Below are 26,553 nucleotides of genomic sequence, written 5' to 3'. Positions count from 1 at the left end.
GTCAGAATTTTCCACAAGAAAAGAACACCGTTTTCCAATCAGCTCTAGTAGAGGGTAAGTTTTCTGGAATCATGCTATCTGCACCCAAATCCATCTATTGCTTTCTCTTGTCCATCAATCTTGTTATTGCTCCTGATTCCATTATCCTCTAGAAGTTCAGTGAGTGGTTTTCCTATTTTACTCAGTTAGAAATTAGTCATCTACAGGAGTTAAGTGCTACTTACCTTAGGTACTTATGACTCCCATTACCATAGTGATGAGGGGACAATCTTGAATGTATTTATCCTCACAAGACCCCTGTGAGATAGGGAAATATTATTATCTGAATTTTACAACTGAGGAACAGAGGCGGAGGGAGGCTAAATGACTTGCCTGAAGTTACACAGGAAGATTGTGATAAAGGGGGGACTTAACCACAGCTCCCCACATGTCCTAGGTTAACACCCAAACCACAGGACTATTCTCTCTCTCTACTGTCACATTCATTGTGAATTCAACAGCTTGTTATAAATCAGTACCGACTTTGCCCCAGACACACAAATATTATTTCACTGCTTTATTACAAGAAGACAGGTCTAATTCAAACTTCACTTGCAGGATGCAATGGTCGCTTTTAACCTTGATGTTAGGTGGTGTTGAGTTGGGGTAGTCAGTTAAGCAATAACCTCACTGAGGACCTTTCACTCAGCATTAAAAATTATTTGAAATTCCTTCTTTTATCTTAATTAGAAGCTTGTTTTTCCTCTTACACACCCCTTGAGAAATTTTGTAATTCTAGCAAAAACATAAACAATATTTTTCCCTCTTTGACAACATAAATATTAGAGACTATTTGAAATTGGGAGGTCATGTAATAAACTACGAACTGAAGATATGTTTAGTTTTTTCCAGATAAAAGTATTTTTGTTGACATTAAATACAAGCACTTACTCTGTTTAAAGCTTAATACCTTATTTGCTGCCAACTACTAGCGCTTATAAAGTCACTGGGGAGGTTGTTTTGAAAATGTGTTCTGTGAATGTATTTGTGCTTGATTATTAGTGTATGGGTTTTATGCAAGTGTGGTTTCCTTTTATCTGATGCCGTTAGCATGCTTCTTCTGAATTACATAGTTACTTCTTCTTCTTACTTATTTACTATTGAAAACTGAAGGTTTCTTAGGTTTTTTTCCTAAATTGAACATGTATTAGAAAAATATAACTTCACTGAATTGAAGATGAGAGTTGAAATGAAGTGGAGTTGATCTGCTGAGGCCCCTACATTATCACTGCTTGGGTCATTTTCCAAATCTCCTGACATGTTTTCTTTAGACCCTGGTCATCACCAATTCTTTCTCACTTTGATTGGACACTTTCATCCCTTTACTCCTCTGTCACACCTTCCCTTAGTTGTCTCACATTTCCAGTTAGCTAAATCAGGGCCAAGGTTAAGCATTTAAGCACATGCTTAATTTTAAGCATGTGAGTGATCCCATACCCTATTCATCAAAGCACTAATGCCCCAGCAAAGTATTTCAGCAGGTGCAAATCCCAATAAAGTCAATGGGATTTAAGCACCATCTTAAAACTCTAAGCACTTGCTGAATAGGGGTGGGATTAAACCCAGGTTTACGTGCTTCTCTATAAATTGAGGCCTATATAGCATATGTAGATAAAATGAAACTAATGGGCCACTGATATTAAAGATAGAAGGGAAGTCACAACTCTTAGGTCTTAGGCCCTGATCCAAAGCCTATTGAAATCTGTGGCAATCTCTCCATTGACTTCAATGGGCTTTGGATCAGACCCTTTAGTTTTTGCATTAGTTTAGAACTGAAACTGGGTAAATGTTTCAAAAGGGTCTAAAAGACTTAAAAACCACAGTCCTATAGAAAGACAGTGGAGTTTAACTCCTGTGGGACTTTGGGGGTTTTATAAATGTTACCCATTATCCACACTATTTGTTCTGTTTCCCTTTACAAAGAGCAAAATAAATGTACTCAGTCTAAAATGACCATTATTTTAGATTTAAAGGAAACAGCAATAAGAAAGAGACAAAATAAAGCCTCCAAGAGAGAGCACAATGTGTGGGGAGGTGCATCTCTTCCATACTGGCTGCAGCATCTATGAGATTATAATATGGCTGCCCACAGGCCCCAGTTCAGGAACACATTTAAACGTTGTGCTTAAGTCCATCCGTATTCAGCAAAGTGCTTGAGTCCTATTGACAGTTTTGTAGTTATATCTGTGTAGGGTGACCATATTTCCCAAAGGGAAAACAGGACATCATGCGGGGCTGGCCCGAGCCGATTAGCTGAGCCCCCTCTCCATTCCCCTCCTGCATGGGGTTGGCCCAAACTGCGTGTCCGAGCCCTGCCCTTCTCCTGCGAGTCTGGCATTGTAGCTCACCCAAGTCCTGCCCACCTCTCCCCCCACCCACGGGGGTGGCATGGGGTCACACCACACTTTTTTTGGCAAAAAATGGGCATTTGTCCCATTTGCTCTTGCCAACTGATGATCAGTTTTGTCAAAAAAGTCAGGACGGCCAGGACAGGGCTTAAAAACGTGACTGTCCCTGCCAAAATGGGACGGTGACCATATTTCCCAAAGGGAAAATGGGACACCGCATTGGGCTAGCTTGAGCCCTCTCTGCCCGAGGCCTGACCGCCTTCCCCTGCATGGGGCTGGCATCATTGCTCGCTCGAGCCCTGCCTCCCCCCAGCATGGAGCTGGCATTGCCCCCCTGCACGTTCCGCTGTACCCTACTTTTTTGACAAAAGTGAGCATTTGTCTTGCTTTCTCTTGCCAACTGACAGCAGATAGATTCCAAGATATGCCAAAAAAGTTGAGATGGCCGGGACAGGGCTTAAAAATTCCGATCCAGATTTTTACAAGTGTTTTAGAAGAAGTCTATAAAATATACTTGTCTGGATGTGGTTCCGGATACAGGATATCAATGACTCTCCTAAGTTCATTATCTTCAGGGTTTGGTGGTTTCATTTTTGAAAGTGCTCATAAAGCTAATGCTGGAATTATCTTTTTGTTTTCTTTTTTGGCGTGTTTTATTTTGGTAAGATTAATGTGCTATTGCTGAGCAAAATGAAGTTAGAACAAAAACATAAAAAGTAATTGTATGTCTGTGTGTGTGTGTGTGTGTGGACTTGTGAAAATATTCTTAAAACATTTTATATGGTCAGAGATTACTCCATCTACTTCCAAAGTGCTAGCTTATTTTTAATGAAAATCTTCTGGAAGGCTTTATGAAAATCTAATTCTGGCACTGGATTATACCAAGTTTTCATTGCTCTTGGAAGCGGCTCTGGAGCTCTCATTTTCCACATAAATAGTCAATAATCCGTAAATGATTGAGCTGTTTACTGAGGAACCCACTGCAAGTGTACAGGATCATAGAACATTTCAGGACAGCCAGAAGTTTGGAAGCCAAATTGGGTCTGTCCTGTTTTTTGGAGCTGTGACTTGGCAGAATTAAACCATGCTCTCTCTCTCTCTCTTTAAAACCCATAATAGTGTTTTTCGGGTAAGAGTAATATTTTTATTTTACAGTCTTTCACATCTGAAATGAATAATTTAAATGAATCCAATTAAAGAGCAACATCAATTAAAGCTTGGACACCTTAAAATGTATGGTATGTTAAAAGAAACATACAAGTCTCTGTGTAATAAAATATGCTAATTCTACAGGAGATCAAAAATATTTTGGATAAATAGGATTTATCAAAATCAGAGGTGTTATTGATAAGTAATTCCCTTCCCACCAGTGGACAGTCTGAATGTGGATAATAGGGAGTGTCATATAATTGAGGTTTGGATAAATAAGCCTCCTGTATAAAAATCAAAAGCACACTAGCCTCGTTGAGCATGTATAACACGATATACATTAAAGTGATGCGGAGAATATAGACCTATGTTTGTTTAATATGATTTCTTGATGCATGGTTTTCAGTACTTTCATAGTTGTATGGTCTTTGAGGATTTGTTTTAGTGATTTCTAGCTTGGAGTGTTTGTATGTGATGGTGGTACTGACACAAAAGGAGAACCAGCTCCTGTAACCAGATGAAAAGAGAAGCTACCACCACTACTTGTTTCAGGGAAAAGGCCTCCGTTAAAGAAGGAGACGGTCACTTGTGAGTTTCCATGGCAAATCTCTACACAAAATTTTTAAAAAAATCAGAGCAAGTGACTAGAGCAGTCTGGGACCCAGACTTTCCATTTTGCAGGAAATTTAATTTTTCGATGTTTTTTCTAAACTAAATTTAATCAAAATTGAGAGGTTCCCATGGAAATTTTTTATTTTGAAGATGTTATTTTCTGATGGAAAAGTATTCCATCAGAAAAATTTTGACCAGATCTAGAAGTGACCATAAGAACTACAGAGAAACATTTGCTTTTCCTCTGATTTATCCATCTTAAAATATTGCAGTTGAGTATTGGCCAAGATGAGCTGAAAGCAGGTAGATTCCAAGATATGTCTCATCGGGAGTATGCATGGAATGAAGAGGATTGAAAAACTTTAGCTGGAAAATGTTATCCTAAGAATAAAACTCACCAGACCCTGAACCAGGCACCTGACAGGGTAACGAAACCATGGTCAAGGAATAGATGCCAGACCAGCAACACAGAAGCCCATTATGAGATACAAGATACTATGATCATTCCTGGAAGGAACAGATGACTGCAAAAACTAGCCAAATGCAAAAGATCTGCTTGTTTTGTTAACCTTGTGTCCAGTATCGGGCTTTAGAGAATGAAAGTTAGCACAAATAATGCAGTATAAATCCAAAGGGATCTTTGGAAGTACAGACCTTTACTCTTTATCAATATATCATGGACTTGCACAGTTTAGTACACTCACTCTGCTTTTCAGTGCCTTCTTAGAACTGGAAAACTTGATTTGGTTCCAACTCAGCATTCGTTTCCTCCAGCTACTTGTTCATTGATGTGGCAATGAACTAGATACTAAAAGAGGTACTGTTCAATTTAGGCCCAAATTTTAATGTTTTTAAATTAAATGACATGAAATAAATTCTCACAGCTGTCTCCTTTACTTCACAGAGGTGAGACGTAACTAATTAATAAACCACTAAGATAAATTATGTTTTGCATAAATGCTAAGTATCATATAATACTATGTTTTATTATTGTGTTTTTTGTATTGCGGTAATGCCTTGGAGTCCTAGTCACAGGGCAACACCCCACTGTATAAGAGTGCTGTGTGCTAGGTGGAAGTGCTATGTGTAAGAGCTCTCTGTAGCTTGAAAGCTAGTCTCTCACCAACAGAAGATGGTCCAATAAAAAATATTACCTTATCCACCTTGTCTCTCTAATATCCTGGGACCAACACAGCTACAAATCTGCAAACAGGCACCATACAAACACAGAACAAAAAGATGGTCCCTGCTCCAAATTCTACCCAATTACACTGCAATTTATTTGTATTGTGGTAATGCCTTGAAGCCCTTAACCATGATTGGGACCCGATTGTGCTAGGGATTGTACAAACAATTAAAGACAGTCTCTTTCCTGAAGAGATTATAGTCTAAAAGACAGATAAAGGGAGGGAGGAGAGGCAGAACAGGGGAGACCAAAGATTACACTGCAGGCTCAGTGGCTGAGCTGAGTCTTAGTCTAGTGCCCTGTACACTGAACCATGCTGCCTCTATAACTATTATATAATCTGTACTGCCTCCTTTATTTCTAGACTGCAGATCTCTTCACGACTCTGGTGTTTGAGCTTCGAAGTCTCTCTATTGATGCTTTAAGAGGCCTTTGGCATAGATCTTCGTTTAAATGCAGGGACAACTGGTAAGGCCCCTTTAACAGTGATCAACTGTATTGTTTTATAGTAAAGAAATGTATTTTTCTTTACCTTTATTTTGATCATTCCTATGCCAAAGTAGTTGTGTAAAGTTCTGCTCTGCTCTATTGTGGGTCTCTCATTTAAATGACAGAAAGATTATGTTCTGCCTCAAGCGTGCATCTCAATATCTTTTCAAGGTATGTATTTGAGTGTGTTCAAACAATTCCAAGACCCTCTTGCAACAGATCCAGGTGATTTCTGTGACAGAATATAGTGGTAAGTGCACATGGCACAAGAAGACTTGTTGCATAGCTCTCCAAAAGAAAGGAGTCTCCTGGCTCGTGTCTGTAATAAGCGTCTCAAACCATCAGTGGCAAAGCGCTGCCTTGGGTTCATAGTTATGTGTTTTGAAATATGCTTTCAGAAGGGATCAACAGTTTTGTAATTAAGATGCTGGATTGGGACTCAGGAGATCACAGTTCTGCGCCCAGCTTTTCTACAGACTCCCTGGACTCCTTGGGCAAGTCCATTGATCTCTCTGGGCCTCAGTTCTCCCTCTGTAAAACAGGGATAGCAATGCATCCTTTCTCCCATACTTTGTGACTTGCCTGTTTAGACTGTAAGTGCGTTGGGGCAGGGAAGGTCTCTTACGATGTGTTTTTTTGGTGTGACCTGAACAATGGGGCCCCTGCATCTCTGTTGGGGCCATTAGATGCTGCTGTAATATAAATGATAAATAATGAAGGTGTCTCCTCTGAGTGGAATACTATGTAGCTCCTGTTTACATTTTGCCACACAGCAGGTCTGATTCTCTTCTCATTCATAGGTTCCAAGGCCAGAAGGGACCATTTTGCTCATCTAAACTGAGTTGTATAAAACAGGACAGAGAACTTCCCCAAAATAATTCCTAGAGTAGATCTTTTAGAAGAACTTCCAATCTTGATTTAAAAATTGCCAGTGATGGAAACTGCTCCAAGGGTTAATTACTCACTGTTAAAACCATACACCTTATTTCCAGTTTGAATTTGTCTAGCTTCAACTTCCAGCCACTGGATCGTGTTATACCTTCTTTTTTTGCTAGATTGCAGAGTTCATTATCAAATATTTGTTTCCCAGGTGGGTGCTTATAGACCAATCAAGTCATCCCTTAACCTTCTCTTTGTTAAGCTAAATAGACTGAGTTCCTTGAGTCCATCACTATAAGGCATGTTTTCTAAACTGTTCATCATTCTCGTGGCTCTTCTCTGAACCCTCTCCAATATATCAACATCCTTCTTGAATTATGGACACCAGAACTGGACACAGTAATTCAGCAGCGATCATACCAGTGCCAAATACAGAGGTAAAATAACCTCTCTACTCCAAATCAAGATTCCCTTGTTATGCACCCCAGGATTGCATTAGCTCTTTTGGCCACAGCATCACACTGGGAGGTCATGTTCAGCTGATTATCCACCATGATCTGCAAATCTTTTTCAGAGTCACAGCTTCCCAGGATAGAGGCCCCCATCATGTAAGTGTGGCCTACATTCTTTGTTCCTAGATGAATACATTTATCTTTAGCTGTATTAAAATGCAGATTGTTTGCTTGCTCCCAGCTTACCAAGCAATCCAGTTTACTCTGTATCAGTGACCCGACCTCCTTTTTTTTTTTTTTTTATGACTCCCCCAATTTTTGTCATCTGCAAATTTGATCAGTATTAAACTGATGAAAAACCACTGACTTTAATAGCATTGATTCTGACTTACACCAGTGCAGGTGAAAAGAGACTTAGGCCCACAAGGTCCAAGTCAGCACAGCTGTATGAGTGTAAATGAAGGCAAGAATTTGGCACAGCAAGTCTATAGGGAAAGAGGCTACACAAATTAATTAAATACATAAATAAGTCCTTTGAAATCAGTAAAAATAGTATGGGAAAAGAAGAGGATTTCTGTTTTAAGGATGTTTTACTTGTGTATTCAACAATTCCCAGTCTCTGCTTCTTTCTTTTTTTTCTCCCCCTGGCCACCATTTCATATGTTTGGTGGTTAATGACAATGCTGATAATAAAAGCAGCCACTGTTAATGGTGTTAGTGTAATGTCTCCACATGCTTTTCCACTAGAAATGCCAGCACATTGTGCAGATTTGCCTTCTCTGTCCCATTCCTCATGAAGAGAACTTTACAGCTATTTCAGGAACAATACCAACGGGAAGCTCAGGTCATGCTCCACCATCTGGATGTAAATCAAGGTTTATGTTGTTAAGCACCTACCATAATGGAAAAATATGGAAAATCCCAGTATGGAAAATCCCACCGGGAATATTCTGAACATTCCAATGTGGAATGAATTTAAAGTGGCATCTGTTCCTAGTGTGCTTCCTTAGAGAAACAATTCTTGATTGATATTCATCAGAGCTGATGTGCTCAATTTCTTTTACATCCATCTACAATCTGTCTCTGGATCAACACTGCCAATTGTGCAGGAAATGTGATTGGTGGAGTGGAGGATGGGATTTTTCTCTGTGTGCTTGAGGATTTCCCTTCACACTGGGAGCCCAGCCATTTTTGTTCAGTTCTCTGTGTGCTCTGCTTTTAAAATATTGGCTCAGTCTTGACATTTTTACAAGACCAAACAAATCATTTGGTTCAATTTTTATGCATCTTGTCCTGATATGCCTCCTGAGTTAGTATAAATCAAACAATTCGGAGTTTATTCATATGCGTCGCTTGGAATCAAGGTGAGGAGAATCCTACTTTGATAAAACCAAGAATACCTGGACATTGTCAAATTATTATTGTTGTCGGTGGCACATTAAAAGGTTCTGAGGTTTGTTTTGGTACAGGTAAGTACCAAACCGATGTTTAACCTAACCTGATCAAACCTTTTGAGGCTGCAAAGTTGGTCTGCAATAAAAGGTTTTCTTTTGAGATCTCTGGCACTTCCTCCCTTCAGTCCAACCAGAAATACCATGAGAAAACCCGAGGAAGGTGAAAAAGAAAAATAATTTTAAAAGTGAACAGAGCTTTTGGATTCTTTTTTGCAAAAGTTTTCATTTGTTCTTAATTGATTCAGACCAATTTGCCTATCCCTAAAATTATGCCATTCCTAATGGAATGCCCTTTCATCAACAATGCTGACTCCATGCAAGGAAGGTCAAAACTCCCTTTCTAGCCTTTCCAGAGATGATCAAAAAAACCTCACCCAATGTCCACGAAAATTTGGTTGAAAATGCTTTCCCAGTTTTGGTTAAGAAAGATTTAGATGAGAATTATGTCCTTGATCTAATCTCGAGTTGGGCCTCAACCACAACATTTAGATCAAGATCCAAACATCTCTGAGGTTGGGGATGGTTCAGATCTGAGGATTTGGATCTTTGATAAGGCTCAGTCCTACATTACTGAGGTCAATTAGTTTGTCCCTTAACTTCAGTAAGAGTGGGATCAAGCCTATAATCTTGGTTTATTTTCCTCCTTCCAACAATGTGGGCTTTCCTAGCAAATACAAGTAAATATATTGAGAAGTGCAAACATAGAAACAGGCATTTAATGTGCTTTCAGCCAAAATATTAGCTATCTTATTTAAAATGAAACTAAATGTTCAGCTCTGGATCTCTGACAATGGTTCATGCTTCACTTGACACAAACATATGAAAAATTGACTATATTAGTTCTAAGAAAAACCCTAAATCACTTAATTTCTCTCTTGCTGATAAATAGCTACCTTATTCTTCAGAGAAAAATCACAACTGCCGGTCGTCTTCTGCCCACAATAGTCTAAGGCCTTGTCTACATGGGAAGGTCTTACCAGTATAACCCCATGTGGACATTTTTCTTCTGATATATAGATGCCTTATTTTCAATTTCCCTATAAACCCCTTCCCAAGTGACATAATTCTGCACAACAGACATAAAAGACTAATGATTTGAGACATTTCAGTCTTTAGGGGCCCAATTTCAGACATTTTAGAGGGATCTTATTTTGAACAAGGGATGCTGAGTCCTTTCTTGAAAATTGAGTCCCTTGAGGAGACACAAAAACTTAGATGCCCAAATATTCTCTGACTCTTAGGTACTTCAGTTCATATCAGGTTTTGACATGTTTTTCTGTTGTGTTTCAGGCAGCCACTGGTAGATGCTCTCCCATCCTGTGCTACAGAGGCCTGTGTCATCTTGATGAAAGAAATTATTGTTGCAAAAGAAGTGGAGGAGGACAAAATGGAGTCTTTCCTTTGGTCATTGTCATTCATTCCTGAGCCCACCACAGGAATGATCGACTCTCTTGCTGTGAGCAGACCAGTTTTTCATTTTTTCATTAAAACCAGTTCCTTGGCATTTAGACTGTTAACCTCACTCACACACAGATTTATATGAAACTCTACTTCTGGAGGTGATTTTAGTGATGTGTTCTGGGGGTGGACTGAAACGACCAGCTCATTTCACGTAACAGAGGGTGCAAACAGCCATTAATTATTGGGGCTGGATTTGAACTGATAGCTTAGAGATAGAAGGGAAGAGACCTAGAAGGCGCTCTCTGCAGGTCAAGGTAGAGGTTCAAAAGTAGGACAGTGCGAGGAAGTTGATACAGGTTCTGCTGTCCCTATTTTTTGGATAGAGGGCCTCATTCTCCAGTGTTGTCAATTCAGCACGTTTTCACAAGTATTATAATTAACACACACAGACATTCCAGGCCTAGCACTGCTTTTCAGATTTTAACTTGTTAGTTGATTATATGTGCTGAGTGTACACATTTTTATAGTGTGGTTTTCCCCTAAGATACTATATCATACAACCCTCTGTCCTATATGGATTATGATGTACGCCACGCATTTCCACCCAGAATGGCATTTGCCACCTGTCATGAGGCATTTTCCAAGATCTGGAGGAAAGGATACAGGGACCCTAAAGGTGTCTAATGCTCTATGGTGTTTACATTTGCACCATGTCTTCGTCTTTGGGCTTCACTTTCTGCAGGATGCTGCTAGTGAAACTTCTGTACATGGGGTTTTTAGTGATGGGAGGACCTCCAAAGGTTTGGTTCAGTTTGTGTGCTTCTCTGAAGAAGTAACCAAGTTTCTTGGGTATGCAAAATTGAACTCAGGATTGAGCTGAAAATTGAGCAAACTTGCAATGTGTTTGCAAGATTTCCAGTACTTTCTACGTCTTTGCAGACTGGAATGAGCAACCTATCTTGTAATATTTCTGCTCTGGGATCATGAGTAGAGGTGGGTGTCTATAAAAAGGAGAGAGAGCTGCTGCAGCATACTGGGCAATTCACACTTAGTTTACTCTGCTTCAGAAGCATTACTTCCGGTTTAGATTTTTTATCAATTGGAAAACCAGGTAATAATAAGACTGCTGGATAAAATAAATAGTAGATCAAATTCTGACCAAGGTACAGAATGTCCCAAACTTATCTGTGGGAAAAATGGCCATTCTTCCACGGCCCCTGCAGTGAACAGGGGAACAGGCATAGGAAGGGAAGAGGGACATGTTATACCCTTGGCATTTCTCGCAGGCTGACATTTTTCCCGACTCATTTAGTTGGTACTCAAGATTCCCATGGGACTTAGTCCAAGTTTCAGCTATAATAAATCCCAAATACCCTGGTGCAGGAAGAAACACCAAGGCCTGATGGAGCATGCAGAGACAGACAGGAAAAGCTTGCATAGATTATTCTGCCCCCAGCCAGTGTCAGACCCAAGTGTAGAAATTACAGGCTGGTCATGGTTGAGGTACCTTGGGAACTGGCTCCACGTGTGTGAGTTGTATCTCACTGCACTGAAGGGATAAAGTAGGGAAATTCCATTTCTTGCCTCTAATGTGGTGGGAAGCCTAATGGTTCAGGAAGCAATAGCCCTGAATCATGGTAGAATCTTCTAGCTGGGTTTATGCAGAGAGGACTGTCACTTAACTCATCTGTGCCCCATCTGTGAGAACTTGGGGGCCTAGTACATTCTTCCTGAGGTTGTCCTGTTCCATTTCAGTTGGGGGTAGCTTGATAACTATTTCTGTAGCTCACTGTGTTTGAGAAGCCTGGGATCACTTTGAGGGAAAGTTAGCAACTGCAAATTATTTTTAAACAGAATAAAATAACTCAGTAATAAATTGCATGAATCTATTTGGCTTGGCAGCTAGTGGCCCATTGATTGCTCATGAAGAATAATGCTGGATATTTCTCACAACTTGCTGTTCCCTATCAAACAGTTACAGGCCTGGGTAATAAAGCAACAGCTGCCAGACTTTTGAAGGCTTTCCAGAATTCCTACTTGAAATAATTCATATCCAGCTCATTTAGTCTTCTGGGTAAATGATGGAATTTCCAACAAAACCCATGTTTACTTCAGGGTGTATGGAAATATGGGGATGACAACAGCTTCACGGGGCAAATAGAAACAGTGTGTGTGTCTTGACCCACTTAAGTTCCAGTGCTCTTCTTCTCCAAAATGTCTGCAGTTGAGAAATGTTTACAGTTCAGGGCAGGTTTGTGCATTGGGAAAGAATTGACTAGTGGTTATGGAATGTAAAACAGTTTAGAGTAGGTTCCCATCTAAACATGTGGGCTCTGTTCCTGCAAACACATGTCTCTTTACTCATGCAAGTGCTCACGTTGAAGTTTATTGTATGGTATGTTAAAATATGGAGTGATGTACATAAAATTATGATACCATTGAACAGCTCTGGTTTATGCATGTAAGTTCATTACACACCGACCTCATACCTTGGGAGATGAGGTTGGATTTGTTAGTGTCCTTAGAATGCCACAGAACTGCAACTTGCTATGCAAAGTCTCTCTTCCTCCCTCAGCTATAGTCCTTTTCTGCCTTTTGCTTGCTCTTGCATCTCCCTCCAGATGCTTTTCCTGTTCCATTTCTTCTTCCTCTGTTTGACCCATTCCAGCTGCTCTTTCCCTCCTTTCCTCCTAGGACTCTTACAGCTGCTCTCAGTCTGTTGATTGATTGGATCTGGGTTTGCAATGTTGCTGCAACAGCTTTTAACTTTCTATTTAGAGAGCTAGATTGGGAGAGGTTTGAAAAGTTCTTGGTTGGGCGCTTATTACATAAAAAACAAGTCAGAAACTGCTTGGTTGCCACGGAGTGCAACAGAGACCTGCTACCAGATGGAACATTTTTTACTTATTGTCCATGCTAATCTGCAAACGCCAGTTGTTTTCTAGGCAAAAAACAACAAAAATACTCTTCTCTCAGGCATTAACACATATATATTCACATTTACAGCCTATGGGCCCTGTTATGAGTTTGCATATACACACAGCAACCATTTATTTTATCATAACAGCGTTCACAAGAAAGAACAAAATTAAGAGTGCTCATGGTGTGTCAATCCTATGGGGCTAGCTGTATCTAAAGAACACACAGAAGCTGCCACAGTGGCAGGAAGGGAGAATTTCAGCAGAGGGGTGCAGCAAAAAGAAAACAAGTCACAACAAATGCAAGCTGTGCATACCACAGGCCTGATATTGCAAACCCTATGTACTCAGGTAGTCCTGGTCCCACTAAATTCAATAGAGTTACTTGCCTGAGTAATGGTTTGCAGGATTGGGCCCAATAAGGTATATGAGTCACACTTTATATTTAGGTTCCCTTTATAAAAGGCTAATAAATGATTTATAGTGTTGTAAGCATATTACAGACACAAGCAACATATGTTACAGATGGTTATGTAAACATATTAATATGTGTTTTAGATCATTTATTTATTTTTTTGGATTACTGTAGCGCCTAGTTCTGGACCAGAACCCTATTGTGGTAGATGCAGCTGGTTATAACAACCTGTTGGACACAATAACCAACGAATAAATGGTTAATAAATTGTTAGTCTTTTATTATCTCTTTAAAAGCTATTTATCTAGTGGAACCTTAATATAGAATGTGACTTATTATGAAATACTGCGCTGTTGGTACACCTCAATAAATGTGACTGTGATAATGTTATAGCCAATCTAAACTACATGCATACTGCACTGGTATCCTTAATGTAAGTCACTCCCCTGTTGAGTGTACTGGCAGGGCCATATTATCCAATAGGCACAGTACCTAGGGCCTATGAAACTTTCAAGGCTTACGAAAACATTTTTCATATATAATTTTTTTTTTATTTAAAAACTATTTATTAATAGCTTAAAATCAAATTAGTTATTTCAGTCGGGGGGGCCTACGAAGGCAAGTATGCTTAGGGCCTATGAAGGTCTTAAAACAGCCCTGAGTACTGGACAGTGGCCACTTGTATTAATCTCCACTCCAGGCACTGTATAGCATCTTTGCATCAAAAGCTTCTATATGCTACAGCTTAATCTTGGCTTGGAGAGCCCATTGCTGTGGGGACAGGCAGTGTATTTTGTAATATAAACAATGTGAGAGTTTGAAGAACTGGGAGTGTCTTGCAATGCATTTCACTTTATAGAGTGGCCTTGAGTCCTCTCAAGGATCATTCTAATTCAATCCTCACTTAAACATATGAGAGTGAAAGATTTTTTTACCATATTATCTGGGGTTTTCCTCTGAGTCTCACCAGCATGTTTTCTATTAAACCTTTCAAATGAAAAATAGTCTATATTTGAAAGTGGGGGTTATTTTCTGTGGCTTCATAAGAATGTCTGAGGATGAATTAGTTAATGTTTGTATATCTCTGTGAACATGTAAATGCCATCAAAGTGCTCAGGGTATTATAATAAATAGGAGGATTACAATTCTTAAGTAGCCTGTCATTCTTGTCTTGATTTACAGCCTTTGCTGCAGTCACCAGGAGCAAGTCACAGTTCCTTCTTTGGAATAACTGCTCTGGTGCATCACTTTTGTTCAGCTAGCAGAGCCTGCGACCTTCTGCCTGCAGTACAGATGGTGATAAGTATTCTGGAAGGATACTTGGGAGGAAACTGCACCTTGCAAGAATCAGGACTTAGCCAGGTATCAGTCATTTAGACAAGAGTGGAGTAACTCTGAAGACAAGTTTCAAACCCCGTTCCTCTCTTCTACTCCCTCTAGACACAATGAAAATAAGAATCTGTATGATGGAAATTACATGTAATGGAGTGAGAATATGGATACCTTTGAATCTACAAGTACATGTTCTTTTACTCATTTCAGCTATATTCTTTGGTAGTGTATATGGGCCAAAAGATGTTTGTTGGACAGAAAAGAGTTGCCCTCCTGGATATTTTTGGATATTCAGACAACAAAACATTTTAGAAAATTGCCTAAAAAGGTACAAGTGTGTTGGATCTTTTTTAGTCCTTTATACAGATTTTAAATTTTATTTGCAACATGTTGTTTTAAAACCTGTTGGATATAAAATAATGAAAAACCTTTTAAAAATCACAGATAACACAATGCAAATAAGTTCCCTGTCCCTTCATTTGATTGACTTCATGCAGTCAAGACAGTGGTAGCTGTGACATCATAGAATGATGCACTCTGGGCAGTCACAGCATGGCTGGATTAGACTGGCATGATGTTGGAGGACCTGCCAAGGAAAGCGGAAATGGTATTGTCTTAGTTGTTTGTGTGACTTCTCAGTTGTACTGGGAGCAAGTCAGCCCTTTTTTCTGAAGTCTTCATTTTTAACTGTATTTCACCTTTAAAGAAATATCTTCCTTTTGTTTCATCCTCTTCCTAATCAAGTGGCTCCTTCTTTCTCACACTTAGAGACCATAGTGGCAGTGTGCCAGATAGATATTATTAAGTATAGCAGGACCCCAAGTGCTATGCTATGAGAGGTATTTTGCATCTTCTAGAATTTGTTTATGGCCCCAATGTGCAAAGCACACTTGGTTTTAGTTATTTTTTTCATATAATCTGAGCAATCTGTTCACTATCCGTTCTGTTTACAGCAGTTATTGCAGGAATAATTTAAAAACCACATTTTATGTAAAGGGAATTTCAATCGAACTTTTGAGATAAAAATTCCATTTCTGAACTTTTTTGACTGCCCCTGTGGGCAATAGAATCGTAGAAGGAAGATGGAAAGACAAACAGGAAAGATCTGCTGTATGAGGTTATGTAGTCCATTTTCCTAGGCTGGGGAGAATTGTTCCCTACTGTATATCTTCTAGTGCTGTGTCTAGTCTGGTTTTAAATAACTCAAGCAATAGGGCTTCCACCATTTCCCTTGGGGCACTATTCCACAATCTAATAGCTCTTACTATTAGGAACTATTTCCTGATAGCAAGCCAGACTTCTCTTAATCTCTTCAACATGTATTTCTGACTAAATCTAATTTTTTTTTAAAAGGTTTTTTCAAATAATGGAAGGGCTTTTTCCTTGATGTTACATGCATGAGATTTGCATGAAAATAATAATTTATGTTTACGTTCCTGAAGAATCCCAAAGTGATGTACAAAATCTGGCCAAAATGTTCAAACACAAAGCCAGGCGCCTAAATAAAAGTGGCCTGATTTTTTAGAGCCACTGAAATGCAGCCACCTCAGGAGGGTCAGGGCAGGCACCAGCTGGGCAACAATATGCTGCAATGCATGGGAAGGAGAAGATATTTTTGGCTTAGGACAGTTCTGCTAAAATTGCCATGTGATCTTTAATATCTGTGCACAATAGAAAGAATTTCATGTCTCAAGCCTCATCATAAACATCCGCTGCACTAAATAGGGCCTGAGTCTCCTTTAGTGTAATTACAGCTGCTTCTTACACATTTTAACTCTGCAGTTACTTTTGCCAGTATAACTAGGTCAACACTAAGACTTCTTCTGGAGTATCATCAGGTAGGGGTGAAATGCTTTTACACTCCAAACTGACATAGCTATGCCGGCAAATCTTTTCAGTTGTGACCAGCCCCGATCTTCTGGCAGATAGGCAGATATTCTGTTATCACCTTCTCTGAACTAAACATTTGACTTCAGGCGATCTCCAAAGTTACTCTCTGTGTTTGCTGTTCTGAAATTTTGCAAGAAGAACATAGCAACAATACAGAAGTGTCTGAAATTATACCTTTGCATCTTGTGTCCAAGCAATTTTTCTCTGCAGTTCATTCCGCAGATCTGCTCATGTTTGTGGTTTGTTATTCCCCATACTGCAATAAAATGGTGAGCAGAAATCTCTTGTAGGCAGAACATTTTGAAAGAAAATGTGAGGGTAATAAAATATCTCATGCAGATGACCTCAGTTTCCCGTTTTGACTTACTTGTGTTTTCAGCTGCAGCTAGTGTTAAAAGCAATTGGAAATGCAGGGCTGGCAGCTACATCTCTAACGCCTGTCCTGAGTTCTTGTGCATCCCTGAGAAGCAACCCTACTGAAATCCGCCTGGCTGCCATACAAGCCTTCAGGCGCATTCCCTGTGCTGCCAATGTAAGTGTTGTGTTCAGTGGTTGATGGTTTATTGGTGCTGTATTGGAATCTGTGCTGTGTGAGATAATTTTGGAGTGTGCAAACAAATGGGAACTAAGTATAAAAGCATCTCCCAACAGTCGTCTTTGTTCTGCGGGCGAGCTTGGGAAGGATCATGGTCTTGTCGGAGAAGCAAAAAAGGCACTTCGATTTTTGCTTGACACATGTAATCTTTTCACAGGCAAAAGGTACCTTTTGACATAATGAAAGTGCAATATAATTACCACATTGTAATATTGGAGGTATCGCTTTAGCACTATGCTTAGATAACTTCAGTATCCCACTATGGTAGCTGTTGGTAAATTGATAAAAGGTGGTAACTTGAGCTGTTTGGCTTGCCTTGTCTTGCCTTGGTGAAGTCCCTGAGGGCTCACGTGCTTTTTAAAAAATCTCCTTTTGTGCAATGCAAAGTATTGGAAGCTTTATGCAATGGATAAGCTAAGGAAATTCAGCCTAGTCACAAATGAGACTTTCCCATTCTTAAGTGGCTAGAGAAAAGTAAATGGTTGACAGAGCATCTGGTACTAACAAAAATATAAAGCCATATCTAGCAGGCCTTACTGAGGCAAAACTAGCCTATAGCATGTCTTGTTGGAATTTCCTCCCACGCTTGAGAGGACTCTCACTCTCAGGTATAAGAAAGACCAATCATTTTCTACTCATTTCGTTAATTGATTTACTTTCAAGGCTGACACACTTACCTTGATCCTGCCATTGTGACAAATACAGAGCTGTCACTGAAATCAATTGACATTTTGTGTGCAGTTCAATGGTATAACTGGGTTATACAACTCACTGGTATATACTCAGAGATAAAAACAAATTGTCACATGTAACACCATTAATTAGAAAAGAATAAATGACATTGTATTGACTTAAACATTGGGTGGACAAAATGATTTTTTTCCACCTATGGAAGGAGACCTGCCCATGTGAAGAAAAGTTACTCAGACCCAGAAGTGTTAGCAGGATCAGGCTCTGAATAAGGAACTGAGGATTTGGTCCTGTACTAGTAAATTCTGCTACTTGAAACAGTCATGGGTGGTGGGTATAAGAAGCTAGAGAAAGTTAAGCCTCCCCAAACAAGATGTGGCACGCTTCCCTTGGAGAGCTGCCACCAAAAGGGCACCTGGGCTAAGGCTCCGCCCTGAGGCCCTGCTCGTCATCTTCCCTCATGGCCTTGCCCACACTGCTCCTCTTCCCCTCCTTGTGCCGCATCTTCCCCTGAGGGCTCCCTGCTCACTCCTCTCTGCCCCTTCCTCCTGAGTCCCCTCTCCCGCCCTCTCTACACCCAAGGCCCCCCTGTCCACCACTCGTGCCTTTCTGTCTCCACCCCCTCTGCCGCTCGCCCCTCTCTGAGGTGAGAGGCGCGAGTGGTGGGCAGGGGCCTCGGGGGTGGAGGCCGAGCAGGGGCGGAGCCATGGTCTGGGCACTGGTTCCCCCCTACACTTCTAGGGAGCTTTTGGTGTTCACGCCCAGCCTCCCCAAACACAGGAGTCATGCACTACCCATGGGCCCAGTTCTGAACTCATCTATGTTAATGGTAATGCTCTCCTATAGCTCAATGGATACAGGCTCCAGCCCATTCTGTGTAACTGGGACTTTGTGAACAGGATGCTGTGCTGTATATATGTGTGTACATTTCTTTTGTATAAAACAACTTACTTTCTTCCGAGTGCTTGTAGCAATGAGCTCTTTCAGAAAGAAAGGCCACTTATACCTAGAAATTAATGCACAGCAGCTATTTTAGGGGAGTAAATACCTTCATCTCTTTCTTTTAAGCGTACTGTATTAGTCCGGCTATATCAAGCAGCCGATGATGATGTGGAAATAAGAATTGCTTCATATTATATAGCAATGAAATGTCCAAGTGAAGAGCTGTTTAACCAAGTACAACAGACTTTGCAGAAGGAGACATCCAGCCAAGGTCAGCAGACAGCTACTGAAATGTTAAGAATACCTAAATATTTTATTTTCTAGACCTTTAAAGATTTTAATTTAAGATTCCTATTAGAGGTCTGAGGTACCAACCTATTTGAGCTCCACATGTTACCTACTTTAAAACTGTTAGAATTTGGGAGGTTTAATTACTTTTTTAAAAAGTTGTCACCAGTTTGGTGTGGCACATATAAGAAAACCAGGTGTGAGCTCCTCTGGTTGGCAGCATTTATTAAACATGCATTGACACTATCACGGAGTCTGAGAGGTGACCAACAGGCCATGCTGAGTTCTATTACATTATAAACACAAATGGCTAATTATAAAGTTTGCTGAATGGAGAAGGAGAAAAGTAAACAAATTTCTAAAGCTCCTGAAAATTATTACAGGCGAGAGGCATTATAAAAACAGCTTTTACAAAGTATTTCACAGTGCCCCTTTAAAATGTTCCCAGTCTCCCCATTTTATATTTGCTGTTAACTGGGTATAGCACTACACATTTATTAATATTGAATCACCTCTTATTGTGTACAGCTTCGCTTCTACTTCTCTCTCCGGGATCCTGTGCTGGCTAGCTGTGTGACTGTCCTCCTTTGCATTTGTTGTCCATCGGTTTTGGTGTTCTCTGTGTATTTAATTGTGGTTGAATGTACACTGAAGACAGACACAAAGCAGTTCAGAAGGGTGGATAGAGGGGTGTATTAATTTTAATTGAATTGATCATACATTGGTTGGAAACCTTAAGAGTTTTGGACTTGTTTGCAAATAGCAGCAAGACAGACTGAGAGATGCTGCATCGTTATGACAGAAGCAGCTCCTCACACCACCTGGAAGTGCTCTGGAGACTAAAATTTGGACTTAGTAATAAACAACAGCAATAACAACTCGTCAATATACTAGAGAAGAAGAAAAGTGTGGGAAGGGGAACATGCTGGATTAGAAGGGATGTTGTTTAGAAACATATCTCTGACTGTTTTACGTATTTAGAATATGCCCAGATGCATAGTTTCTAGGCAACAATATAGCTGTCTTTTTCTTTGTTTTATTTTGTGCTGCCTTCTTCAGTGTTTCCAACCCAACCCATGACTGATTGCTGCCTGACCTGTGTCTGATTGCTGACATTAGATACTGAATTGAAAATTGATGCTGAATAGAAAATCCATCACGCTAGGTTTAAAACACTGACTTTGTTTATGTGATAGATTTTCCAGAGGAGAAGCCATTTTACCTAGAGTGAAAATGATAAGCAACCAAGTTACATAAAAGTGCAGAACCTCGCCAGCTTCCTATACAAAAGCATACATGTCTAAAATGATCCAGGATTTATGATGAAGTGGGGATTTTCTATAAACAACCTCACCATAGTCAACAAGGAATAATTATTATGTGATCCAGGGCTTTCAAACCCTGACAAGAATGAGCACAAATAGTGATCCTTTACTTTGTAAACACAAAATCTGTATTAGTTTTGATTTATGAGCCAGATTTGAACAGGAATCGAAAACTTGTCCAGTTGCACCAGTCATTGAGGGCAATAACCCTAAAATCTAGATACAGTCTTGATTTTTCTGTTGGGCTTCTGAGCATGCTGAATTTACACCAGTCACATAATAGATGCAAATTTACTAGATGCCCTTCAGGGCATAAAGCACACATTGGTTTTCAGGCTCCTTGTTCAGAATAAAAACTCATGAAAAATGAAGCTGCATTACAACCCCCTCCCAAACAATTATATAAATACTGTAATTCTATGTGAAGCTGGAGCATGGGAACTCCTATCTGCAGCCAGTGCAGGAAGCAATTGGTAATCTCCTGCTAGAGAACTGGATTCCAAAAGTGTAACCGTCTCCGATTTATTTACTTTATATAAGAGCTTTCATTGCCAGTTTTCTTGTAAGATGGAAACAGAATTGCACATGGAATTGTAAACCTTGAGAAAAGTACTGATTGCATGAGTTTATTTAGGTGGTATCACAAGCGGGGCTGTTAGTGATGTCTGTATTTAAGATTGCTTAACACTTTTCATTATAAAGCTCTCTTTTCAATTGTTTATAACTTTGCCAAACTTTAACTGTTCACGCTAGAATTTTCTGTGCTTTCTCTCTGTCCCAGCCTGAATTTTTTTTTTTTTTTTTTTTTTTAAAGTTTCACCAAAATGGCTCTGCCATTTCCAAGAATGAAGTTAGGGAATAATGGATAATGTGGCCAATGTTAATTTTTTCAAACCAGTTGTTTTCTTCAGTAAGGTTTTATTTGGTGCCTGAGGGCCAGATGTTTCTCTGTTATGCTAGTGCAAATCCAGAATAATTCTAAATCATTGGAGCCCATTTTACCTCCAATCTATAGCATTCCCTTGTACTATTTCATACTTTTTATTTAAAAAAACCCCTTGATTGCTGTAAATAGTGAGGTTTGTTATCTTTAAATACAGTTAGTTAACTACAGCAATTAGCAAGTTTGTAAATATCTCTGAAACACAAAACAGACTCTAGCGGTTACTAGGATGCATTAAAACTGGTCTAGACTCTGTTCTCTGTTATACTGGTTTATGCTGGAGTTAACCCCTGTGAAGTTGGGGGAGTGACTCTGGGTTTGCACCAGTGTAAATAAGTGAATAATCTGGTACTGTAACTTATTTCATTAAAAAAAAAAAAAAAGCCCTCTCCTTGTGATTTACAAGCCTTTTTCTTCGTCTATTTTAAGTGGGTTCTTTTGTTTGGAGTCACCTCTCTCAGCTCCTGGAGACAGATGACCCACTGAAGCAGCACCTTAGAGATTCTCTTCCTGATGATATCCTTAGCAGAGAGTTTGACTGGGAGAGATGGAAATATTCCTCATATTCAGATGTCACTTTCCGTTCAGGTGTGTTGAGCTTTAAAACTGGACCCTCTGCATGTTTTAGATCCTTGTGTGGCTTTCTTATTTCTTTATTACTCACTTTTCCACAGAGTATTTTAATTTTTGTGAATGATAGAACCCAGATATGCAAACAAAGAGCCTGATTCTGCTCTCACTTCTGTTTGGTGCAAATAAGTGATCACTCCATTGAATGTGATGGTGTACAACATGTGTGAGTGAAAGGGAAAACAAATCCAATGGACTTTGTTTTGGTACTTGCTAGTTATTTCTTTGATTTCACCATCCTTCCTTTATGGACCTCCATAGCAGCAACAAGAGACTGGTGTTCAGGCTAGTGCAAACGTTGATAGTAAGTAGATATGGTTAGCAAATGTGTTTCCTCTGTGTTATATGCCAACTTGCGGAGGAGGTTCCCTAAAATCACCTCTGAACTCTTGCCTTTCTGTGTATCAGTAGTGAGTCCCAAACCACTAGGCACCAAATACACTGCTAAACAGAACTCTCTGAGAAATACTTTGGGCCTGCTTCTCCTGTCACTTACATTGTTTTTATTTTGATGCACCTCTGTTGACTTCTCTGGATTCATGCTGGTGTGAGAGGAGATTGAGGTAGATTCTTTTTGGTTTTTTGGCACATCTGTCTTTTGGTTTAGTTTCTCAGAAGCAAAGTCTGGTTAGTATTTTTTCTCATGCGCTATAAAACTCTTCCTCTTTCATTATATGTAAGACATATATCATAAATGCTTCTTCCTCTAGGTTAGCCAGGATTTGTGCATATAGTGATATCCACTGAGTTTTTGCTACGTTAAAGGATTAACAAATGGATTCATCTGTTGGCTGAATGTTTTCTTCTTCTCCATAAAGGACAAAGCTGCCAATTCATAGAGAATGGCTGGGACTTGAAAAGTAAATGATAATATTTGATCTCAGAATGACCCAATATCTGAAATTTTATATTGCAGCAACTGCAGGAGCAAATGTGGAGGCATCACTGGTCTTTTCTCCTGCATCTTTCATCCCACGATCAACAATGGCAAACTTTACTATACACATCCTAGGGCGGGCTATAAATCTACTGGAGGTACATTCTGTTTTCTGTACATTCTGATGGTTAGTGTATTGAAATAGAAAGAAAAGCTTTATAATTTCTAGGTATAGTTTCCAGTTACAATTTCTTGATCAAGTTGTTTGTTTTTTTTATTGAGAGTAATGAATATTTTATCTCAGACTCATCCGGTGAGTTTATGAAAGTGTCCTTTCAACACTTCAGTCAACGGGTTGATTTGTATTCAAACCAATAACTTTCTCCATTGTGTTAATGTAGCACACAAGCCAAGCAAATCATATCCTCCATTGATGCCTCGTGCACACTGAAGATGAAGTCTAGTACTGCTGCCAGCTAAGCCCAAATCCAGTGCCTATTGATGTAATTAGGAATCTTTTCATTGCTTCAGTGGGAGCTGGATTCAACACAACAGAGTTACTCCTTTAGTTCAAGAGGTAGAGGGCTGTGCTTTTGTTGCTGAAGGCACCAGGTTAAATCCCTGCTGATAACTCATGGTCGTGGTCATTACAAAGTGGTGACCTATATACAACTTAATTTGTCTTTAAATTGTACCCTCAGTTATACCTGGAACTGCACAGCTGGGACTGAAGGCACAGTTTGGCCTCCAGAATCTTTATTGCTGAGGAAGATGCCCATGAAGGAAAAAATTCAGCTTTACTTTCAGATACCAGGTTGCATTTGCAGGACGAGTAGTTAGAAAAAATCTTTTGACATGTAATGTGTACCAATTAGATAGTGAGCTTTAGAATGCCATTTTAGTCAGCCTTCTGAACAGAACCATACTTAAGTTTCTATGTAGCACAGAAAAAGAGGAATGTAATTGTACAACCAGTATTATTTGTAACGTGCTAAGCTAGGTGTAGCCTAAACACATGGTCCAGGGTATAAATGGATTATTGCCAGATCAAGAAAGAAATTTCCCCCAATATATAGTATCACATAGTTGGCTAGTTGCAGTATGGAAGTTATTACTGAGGCATCCAGCATTGACCACTGCCTGAGGTAGGATATTGGACTTGAGGAATTAATGGTTTGGTCTGGTATGGCTAATCCATTGTTGCTATAGAAGTCTAGATTTTGCCTGTCCAGAGCCATGTTGTTAGTTAAATTTCTATTTGCTGAGTACGGACATGTTTATGTCCATCTATGTTTGGTCTTCTAAACACTGTATGTTCTCCCCTAGCTTAGTGTACGGTTAGAGAATGCAGAGGACCTCATGCAGAAGATGTTTGGCCAGCACTCTGCTACTTTTAGTGAATACTTGTTTACAAATACTGATGAAAGAAACTCCAAGTCAGAAAATCCAGTGGAGACAGCTGGAAAAAACAAACAGAAGAAGCTGACTTCAAAGAGATACAGCCGTGGAGAGCGTCTTGTGACCAAAGTTGGCAAGCCCAAGTTAAGAAAAGCAAAGCAGAGCTGTCCAGGGGGAAAGTACAATAAGATGAGTGAGTTAGTGAAAAAGGTAAGTGAATATACATATCCTAGTAAAGACTGTGCCACTTGAAAGTAGTCTCTGGGTCTAATCTAGAATTGCCTCGAGCTCCTGTATAAAAAGGGTGTAGAATGTTACCCTTCTGATCTGGCAGTGTTTTACAATCACTTTGCACAGGTGTTACTGACTATGCAAGATTCAAAGAAGTGCAGAATCATGTCCTCTGTTTTGCAGAAGCTATATTAATGATCTCAGAGCATTGGTTCCCAGGCAGTCTTGTACATCACCAGTACTTTAGGTTTCCCTTCTGTAATCTGAAGTGTAATCTTGTTCCTATTGATGCCTTTTTTTGTTCATTGATTTCAAGAGGAACACAAGCAGACCCTGAATGTTGAACTTCTGCCTTGGTGCATTGCTGTTACTCATTTCCTATTCCACTGCATGTGCTCTGAGCTGCAATGGGATGCCATTGTGCAGCGACCAATGAACTGAAGACTAGAGTTTGGAATAACCCGTGCTCCGGGCAGAATTGACTGGGAGGTGGTGGGGACTGGCTGGAACAGCTGAGGTATAGTCTGATAAATTACCACAATTGATTAGAAAGGCTGGGGAGCACAATGTCTTTAGTTTACCTTAAATATAAGATCATCTCTCTCGTTAGGGTTCACTGTGATGTAAGCCAGTGTCTCTGGCAGCAGATACTGTGATACAGAGTGAGAAAAAAGAGTCCATTGGTTTAGGTCAGAACCAAGCAAGGCATTTCATTCCTGATTCTCTGCAAGAAATGTGTTTATATACACAGCAATGAGCCAGTGTTAGGAAAGTGTATTTCTTTCTGTGAATTAAAATAAACAGATTTAACATTTCATATTTTGGGTTATGAGAGAAGTTCTTTGGCTGAAAGGTTGGCTTTTTTTACATTTACTACTCATTTAATTATGAATGAATTGGTCTTTTTGAAGTACATTATAATTTACCATATTTTTTTTTCTTTTGAAAACTAAGAGATAACTGTGGTTTATAGGAGCATCCACATGATTGATATTAAAGCCGAGCAGATAATGGAAACACATTTCTGTGAGCACTACATTTGACTATATTTGTGCCTGGATTTTCTTTGGCTGTATTTGTGCCTCTTTCTGTGGACATTCTTGTAATCAACTTTTACTAGCATTTTTGGTCTCAGAAAGCAACTTTTAGGTTTGTGTGAATACACAGGGAAAATTTGCCTTTTATGAATTTACCCAGCAAAATCATGTGGTTTTTTAAAAAACCTAATCAGATGACAGACACTACCACATGACTTATTTAACTTGTCACAACTACTCAATACAAGCCAATTTTCTAATAGCAAGTAGTGTGGTCTAATATGTTCAAATAACAAATACCTTTGAGAAAATCAAAATCTATTCATAATTATTCTGGAAACAGAGGCTAAATACATTTTAAAATGGTTCAAATTTATCAGCTTTTTATTATTTTAATTGTTGTTTAATGTGTTTACTTTTACACAAATTCTGGTCCCAATTTTGCATATGCTTATGCAAGTGCTTTACTTTAAACTCCTAAGTAGTCCCATTGAAATTAATAGGAGACTGCTCCACATACTTAAAGTTAGGTATTTGTGTGAATGTTTGCATGATAGGTTTTAGTTTGCACAGCCAGGGTGTCCCAGATCCTTGCTGCTAGGACTGCTGTGAGGGGAATCTGAGCCTCTATTGCTGAGTGTGCTAAGCTTCTAAAGCTGCAGGGGGCAATCTCCCCCTTGGCTTCTCTGGCACGTTTTCTGGGCTCTGACTCTGTCTGTTACCCATCCTAAGAAATGGGGCTCTCAGCCCACCTGCCCTAAGCCCCAGGACCGGCAGTCAGCCCCAAGGAACCCCCAAGGAGGGGGAACTTAAACGCACCCATTCCCAGAATTCCACCCCGAAGGCGTAAAGCTTCTGGTTCACAGTTCAGCTCCTCAGGGGTACAAAGATGTAGTGAAACCGGTACCATACAGAGACACTTTGGTCAGAGTCTAACACATGAGTGCTCTGTTACTTGTAATCACGTAAAGCACAGGAGAGTACAGATTACACAGAAAACAATCACACTTCCTAAAGGCAATGTTTCTCACTA

At 39.7% G+C, this 26,553-nt stretch overlaps 1 protein-coding gene across 1 annotated transcript in view; it reads left to right on the top strand.

Moving 5' to 3' along the window:
* Window positions 1-26,553, top strand: part of LOC137155263 (uncharacterized) — a 156,249-nt gene that overhangs the window by 36,688 nt on the left and 93,008 nt on the right. The window contains exons 11-18 of the mRNA XM_067551467.1: window positions 5,699-5,802; window positions 9,899-10,064; window positions 14,525-14,704; window positions 16,944-17,096; window positions 18,918-19,062; window positions 21,777-21,935; window positions 22,894-23,012; window positions 24,181-24,462. Coding sequence (XP_067407568.1) covers window positions 5,699-5,802; window positions 9,899-10,064; window positions 14,525-14,704; window positions 16,944-17,096; window positions 18,918-19,062; window positions 21,777-21,935; window positions 22,894-23,012; window positions 24,181-24,462 — 1,308 coding nt within the window. The remainder of the gene's footprint in view (window positions 1-5,698; window positions 5,803-9,898; window positions 10,065-14,524; window positions 14,705-16,943; window positions 17,097-18,917; window positions 19,063-21,776; window positions 21,936-22,893; window positions 23,013-24,180; window positions 24,463-26,553) is intronic.

This window comes from Emydura macquarii, unplaced genomic scaffold, assembly GCF_026122565.2.
Source record: "Emydura macquarii macquarii isolate MOO-44397 ecotype Brisbane River unplaced genomic scaffold, CSIRO-AGI_Emac_v2 contig_1348, whole genome shotgun sequence".
NCBI lineage: Eukaryota > Metazoa > Chordata > Testudines > Chelidae > Emydura > Emydura macquarii.
This window is presented reverse-complemented; position numbering and strand designations above follow the sequence as displayed.